The 6,310-nt window shown below is 48.1% G+C and overlaps 1 protein-coding gene across 1 annotated transcript; it reads left to right on the top strand.

Annotated features, from left to right (window-relative positions):
* Nucleotides 1-3,123: 3,123 nt before the first annotated feature.
* On the top strand, nucleotides 3,124-4,083 carry LOC119340813. The gene has a single exon (XM_037612719.1). It carries the CDS (start codon nucleotides 3,144-3,146, stop codon nucleotides 3,852-3,854), a length of 711 nt encoding a protein of 236 aa, XP_037468616.1. The 5' UTR covers nucleotides 3,124-3,143; the 3' UTR covers nucleotides 3,855-4,083.
* The last annotated feature ends 2,227 nt before the right edge of the window (nucleotides 4,084-6,310 follow it).

The following is a 6,310-nucleotide window of genomic DNA, read 5'->3' as shown; positions in this document are numbered from 1 at the left end:
CAGGAGGACCGTCCGATGTTGCCCCCATGTCAACCTCCACCCTCGAGGCCGGTTCTGGAGTCCGGCTGGCAGAGGCGTGGCGGACAGGATCTCCGGATACAGTCCGACGAATACTCTTTCTGCCAGGACACAATGGACGTTGTTATATTTTAAAGATGACAATCACGGAGCATGTTTTAAATCATACCTCTTTGATGGCGGCTCGGTCCTGATCGCTTTCCTTTTAAGCCTACCCGGCTTGGGCGCCCCTTGTTGGTGAGTCGCTGCGGGTTCGGCATGGCGTGCCGATGGCTTTCCCTTTATAGCATAATATATGTGCGGTGGGTAAGATGGAAAGAGTGAATCCTTTTCGAAAGATAAGTCTATTGTTTACTTACACGTGGTGCCGGGAGGAGGCCGGGATAATCGGCAACGATGGCCACCAAGGTGTCTTCACGGCTCGCCTGGTAAAACACCCTACCGTCAAACTCCACAAATATGTCCGGATCTTCTTCGAATCCAGGGTCGAGGGCCTGGTTGTGGTCCTCTGGCTGTGGAGGCGGGCTGTGGACCTCCCTCACGGCTTTCCGCAGTTCCTGTTATGGACTAGCGAGGTAAATATTCGTGATGAAATACTGTGGAAATAAATAGAGTTGAGTAACAGATGGCAGCTCACCCAGCTAGAGGGTTTGTACATGGAAAATCCGTCCCGTGGCTTAATGCGGATGAACTCCTCTTCTTCTCCTTTATATAAATCGGACAGTATTTTCGCCAGAGCGGTGGTGAGTCCGGACCTTTCCGACCGCAGCGGGTGGCATCGTCTTCTCCATTGAAGTGCCACATGGGATGCCCCCGATACTGGAGTGGCTGCACCCCTCGCATTATGCATATTGACATGACCTTGATTATTGTCAATCCAGATTTGGCAAGCATTTTTATCCTGCCCATCAATTGAAAGACCTCTCTGCTATCTTCCTCCTGGGGATTCCAGGGACGCCAGCTATAGCGCTTCTTCAACGGAGCATTTGTAAACTCCGGAAGGCCCATTCGGATTGGGTCAGGAAGGGAGACGTCCTCTATATAAAACCACTCGGAAGGCCAATCTTCGGATGTCTTCTTCGGAGTGCCGGACAAGTATTCGGTCCCAGCGATGCGCCATATTTCGGCTCCGCCCACTTGGAATATTGATCCCTCTTGATTGCGGGGGACAAGGCAGAACAGCCTCTTCCATAGCTCGAAATGAGCTTCGCAGCCCAGAAATAGCTCGCAAAGGGCGACATAACCTGCAATGTGTAGGATGGAGGTAGGGGTAAAATTGTGCAGCTGGAGGCCGTAATACTCCAGGAGCCCGCGGAGGAACGGATGAATCGGGAATCCGATGCCCCTCAGCAAGTAAGGGACAAGGCACACCCGCTCCCCCCGGGATGGGTTGGGAAAACTCTCCGCTTGCTCCCCGCCGTCAAAAGTGGCTAATCCAGCTCGAACGGGGACGAGATATGCAGGCGGAAGAAACCCCTGGGTCTGCAACTTCACCAATTGGCCGTGGGATACGGTACACTTCTCCCAATCACCTGGCTTAGCGCTACGGGGGCGAGAGGAGGAGCTGTGGTGGCCGGCCATGATGGTATGGTTTTTTCGGGCGCGCTCTCTTGAATCCTCGCTTGGGAAGATTGTATGATTTGGATCTGAGGATCCCCGTCTCTTTAATAGACGATTTACATACATGGTCAGGTTGGCAAATGTAAAAATGCCCCGGCTCCTCGCATTCGCTCGACACGTGGAGGCTGATGTTATTAAGGTAAAGAAGCCGATGAGTGCAACATTAAATGGGAAGTCGGACACTGCTCGTCACCACAGGTACTCTGGAGAATTTGGAGAAAGAACTCGCCTTGCAATGCCAAAGACAATCTGCATGCCGGACTCATCGCCATTGAAGCCTGGTTCAGGGGCTACTGAGGGAGTCCTGGATTAGGGGGTCCTCGGACAGCCGGACTATATGCTTATGCCGGACTGTTGGACTATGAAGATACAAGATTGAAGACATCGTCCCGTATCCAGGTGGGACTCTCCTTTGCGTGGAAGGCAAGCTTGGCAATTCGGATATGTAGATTTCCTTCTCTGTAACCGACTCTGTATAACCCTAGCCCCCTCCGGTGTCTATATAAACCGGAGGGTTTAGTCCGTAGGACAACAACAATCATAATCATAGGCTAGCTTCTAGGGTTTAGCCTCTACGATCTCGTGGTAGATCAACTCTTGTAATACTCATATCATCAAGATCAATCAAGCAGGAAGTAGGGTATTACCTCCATAGAGAGGGCCCGAACCTCAGTAAACATTGTGTCTCCTGCCGCCTGTTACCATTAGCCTTAGACGCACAGTTCGGGACCCCCTACCCGAGATCCGCCGTTTTTGACACCGTCATCCGCCTTTAAACAGTGGATTCTGATGAGGCCAAGTGTCCGGGAGCGTCAATGCGCGGTGCCGGAGTTGGTTCCTCGGCAGGCAGGCCTGCTTAATGGCGACATAGGGACGACGGGCACTGAACAGGCGTGGTACATATCCGTCCCGTCCCATCTGGTAAAGGTCTCTTCGACTTTGAACAGACGCAAACACTGGGGCGCGGCGCAGGCGGCGCTCCCAGCAGGCGCGCCGCTTTCGAGGTCGCTTCCACTCTGGGCTGGCATCAATGCGGAGCGGGCACTCTACATTGGCATGAAAGCGAGCAGCCGGCTCCGGACAGGAAAGCACATGGGCGAGGGAAGACGGTTTTTGATGGGCTAGGTTAGTTAGGCACGGACGTGGCAGCTGTCACGCCCGCAAAGCCCCTTTATCACCACTTTATGGAAAAAAACACGTTACGACCGGCCTGTGGACCAATACAGGACCGCATTGAATGGTAAAACCGTTTAGACCGTGTGCTTTCATATGGTTGCGGGCAGTCTCGGGGTAGGCGGTGGAGATGACCTTAAACACAGCTCAGGCTTGGACTAAAAAAGTGTTAAGTTGCTCTAAAAGGCCTCCATGCTGCCTTTGGTCACAAGTCCCCGTCTTCCCCTCTACCCGCCTGTTTTACTTGACGCCGACACAAGGCCTGCATTCTCATGTTACTCGGGCGGGTTGGTGTTTGAAGTAGAAGCGAAGACAAAACCAAGAACGCACATATGTCTACTTCAGTCCCCCACTCACATTCTTGCCATGCAATCCCATCAGTCCATCAATTACCATCTCTACCACTCATGGAGATCACCGCCACCGCGGCTCGCGCGGAGATCGACAGCTCCCGGCCGTTCCAGTCTGTCAGGGAGGCCGTCGAGGTCTTCGGCGGTGTGAGGTACGTCGCAGGCTCCCGTGGCAGCAGCGCATCCAGCTCCAAGTTCAGCGTGCCACGGGCGGCTTCCCCGCCGTCATCCACGTTGCTGGGCTGCCTGAAGAAGCTGGAGGCCGACCTGGCGGAGTCTAGGAGCGAGCTGGCGCAACTCAAGCAGAGGCAATCGCAGATGGAGATGGCCGTCTCCAGCATCGGCATGCAGTTCGCAAACAGCCTGGGGATCTTCTCCGACTCCGCGGACCTCAAGAAAGGGAAGGAGCTCGCCGTCATCGACGTCGGCAGGACCGCGATGGTCGGCGCAGAGGAGGAATACGGTGACGGCCGGGTTCGCAGCGATCTATGGGTCGACGAGACCAGGGCCGAGGAGTGGATGGCCAGCCTCGAGTACCTGCCGAGCCTCTCGGAGGCGCTGACAATCAAGATGGTCGATGATGACATAAGGAAGATGAAGAGCAACAAGAAAGCCAAGAAGAAGCAGCACAAGAAGCAGAGGAAGAATGCGTTGTCCCTCGTGGGAGGCATCTTCTCCAACAAGTGCAGGTGATCGGAGACGACGGTTTTCTGTTTTGTTCATTGCATATGCTTATGTTTTCAAGAGTACATGGTGGTTCATAAGCTGCATCTGCAGTAGTTTACATGGCGTGTGTGTGGCACTGTTTGGAGCGTGGGAATTTCGCAGGAAAACAAACATCCATTCTCATCGGATTTGGGGTTTCCTACGAAATTCGTGCGAGAGCCTTGCCTTCCAAATACGTACTAGGACTTTTGATTTTGTTTTACTTTATGCTTGCTTTCTGTTAGCAAATTAATAGCATTTGGAATTTCAATTGCTCCTTGCCTCCATGGACTTCTATTCGCATGCATTTTCAGACATTGCGTATATTAACAGAGAACTTCTGCATATCTTTGATTTTTTTTTCCTTTATGGTACATCCTTTTGTATGTATGGTAAAAGTCTACAGTGTTACCAACCATTCCTTACCAGAAACTCCGGATAATAATACTCAATGCTAAATTAACAATTCATGTTCATCAATGAAATTTCAATTTACGCATATCATAACCATAATGCTTACCCTGCGAGGGGTACAAAAAAAAAGGCTAAATTGATTATTCTTAGGAAAAACACACTGAAGAGCGAGCGTTATGTGCTATTCGCAGTACGTTGCAGGCAAACATCAGTAATTCAGGATGAAAGCAATCCACCAAAATTGGGCAGCATGTATACTAGATGGTGAAGGAGAAAAGTTGCCCCAGCTAGCTTATTGTATACTCATAGGTGGTCAAGGACAAGGAAAAAAAATAACTGATGAACATGGCCTGGGCTTATTGTACACACACCGAAGCAAGTACTTGTGTTATCGTCAAACAAGAAGAGCAACCTGCACTTGATAAATGCTGTGTAAAGGTTAGACCCCCATTGATAAGGTCCATGTACATGGATTTGAATGTGAAGACGCGAGAGGAATGTGTTGGAATCATTTGTAAGGTTGACCATTGTCAACGTTTCAATAAGATTTAACCGGTATGTTTATTTCTCACCAGTTAAGACTAGCCACAGTGGGAGTAATTTCAGCAGTAACATCGAGTCCAATTCAGTAAATTTTGCTTATGTGGCATTGAGTTAATGAGGAGAGAGGTAGTTATAGTAACTTAGCTAGTTACTGTAACATCACATGTCCCAATGCAATATGAGTCTATAACCTAATAAATGAAGCTTTGCATGTTACCACACTTATGTTACTATCCACTATGAAGGTAGTAATATGGTCTAGGGACAGGTGTATGTTACTAGTGTATGTTATTCACCATTGTGGCTAGTCTAATGGCCGCTAGAGTGGAACATTCAGTGGCACCTGGCCCATCATTGAGGCAATAAATACATCTTTTCGTTGAACAATATGATTGTCACGGGATTGCATAGCCGGTGGCATATCCTCCAGCCGTGTTTCTTCTCATAACCTAGTGGCTAAGCCATTTTCCACCACAAACATTCTAATGAGAAAAAAAATCAATTTTTATTCCTAGGAAGCCTTTTTAGAAAGGCGAGTCAGTTGGTTTTCGCTAAACCTAAGAGAGGGTTTTAGAATGTAAGTACTTATCCTAAGCAATGTCAAGCCCCGTCCTTAGTAAGTATGGTGTAGAGTCATTTTTTCAGCATAAACTTATTTTCAATGTCAATGTCTTGCACCCCGAGGCCACATTGTTCTTTAGGATGACGTATCGCATCCCACCTCATCAGGCCACATTTACGCTCGTGCTTATCACAATGTCCAATAAATCTAGATCTTTAGTAATTCAATATTTTCCTCACCCCTTTAGGAATTTGAGAAAAGAGGATAACATGAACATTAGTAAACTCGTAAAGAGAACATTGATTAGGGCGAGCATTGCCCCCACAAGACATAAGCTTACCTATCCAACCAAGGTTTTTCTCCGAGCGATAGAAAATACATTTTCATTCCTTGTTAAGAAGTTTACGAAAATGCATTTGAATACCAAGGCATCTAAAAGGGAATGAGCCAATCTCACAACCAAAAATTTGTTTATACTAATTCTCTTCCTCTCTAGCTTTTTCAAAGAAGAAGAGTTCACTCTCGTGGAAGTTCATTTTAAGGCCCGATAACAGCTTGAATAAATACAGAGTATGTTTTATGTCTTTATCCTTCTCAATGTTATGTTCCATGAAGATAATGGTGTCATCGGCATATTTCAAAATTTAACTTATACAGCGACAAATTCCCATTGTACAATTCTGCAAACATAGGCATAAAAACACCTTCTATGACGGGCCAAGAACCTTCGATAGAAATCTGCCTAGAACCCATCTAGCTCGGTGCCTTAATTATGTCCTGCCAGTCCATATGGTTTAGTTTTAGTTGTTTTAATATAAGAGTATCGATGCCACGGAGAGATGAGAAAATGGTATTTCGGCCCTTATAGTGGTTTTATCGAAATGTGCATGCAAGTTAGTTAAGATCCTAAGTAAAAGCGATGCGA

The sequence above is a fragment of the Triticum dicoccoides genome, chromosome 7B (genome assembly GCF_002162155.2).
Source record: "Triticum dicoccoides isolate Atlit2015 ecotype Zavitan chromosome 7B, WEW_v2.0, whole genome shotgun sequence".
Lineage (NCBI taxonomy): Eukaryota > Viridiplantae > Streptophyta > Magnoliopsida > Poales > Poaceae > Triticum > Triticum dicoccoides.
The sequence above is the reverse complement of the archived record's forward strand: the minus strand, read 5'-3'. Positions and strand labels throughout refer to the sequence as shown.

Bases quoted from the DNA above. Each gene is read 5' to 3' on its own strand.
- LOC119340813 (XM_037612719.1), top strand. From the start codon at position 3,144: ATGTCTACTTCAGTCCCCCACTCACATTCTTGCCATGCAATCCCATCA.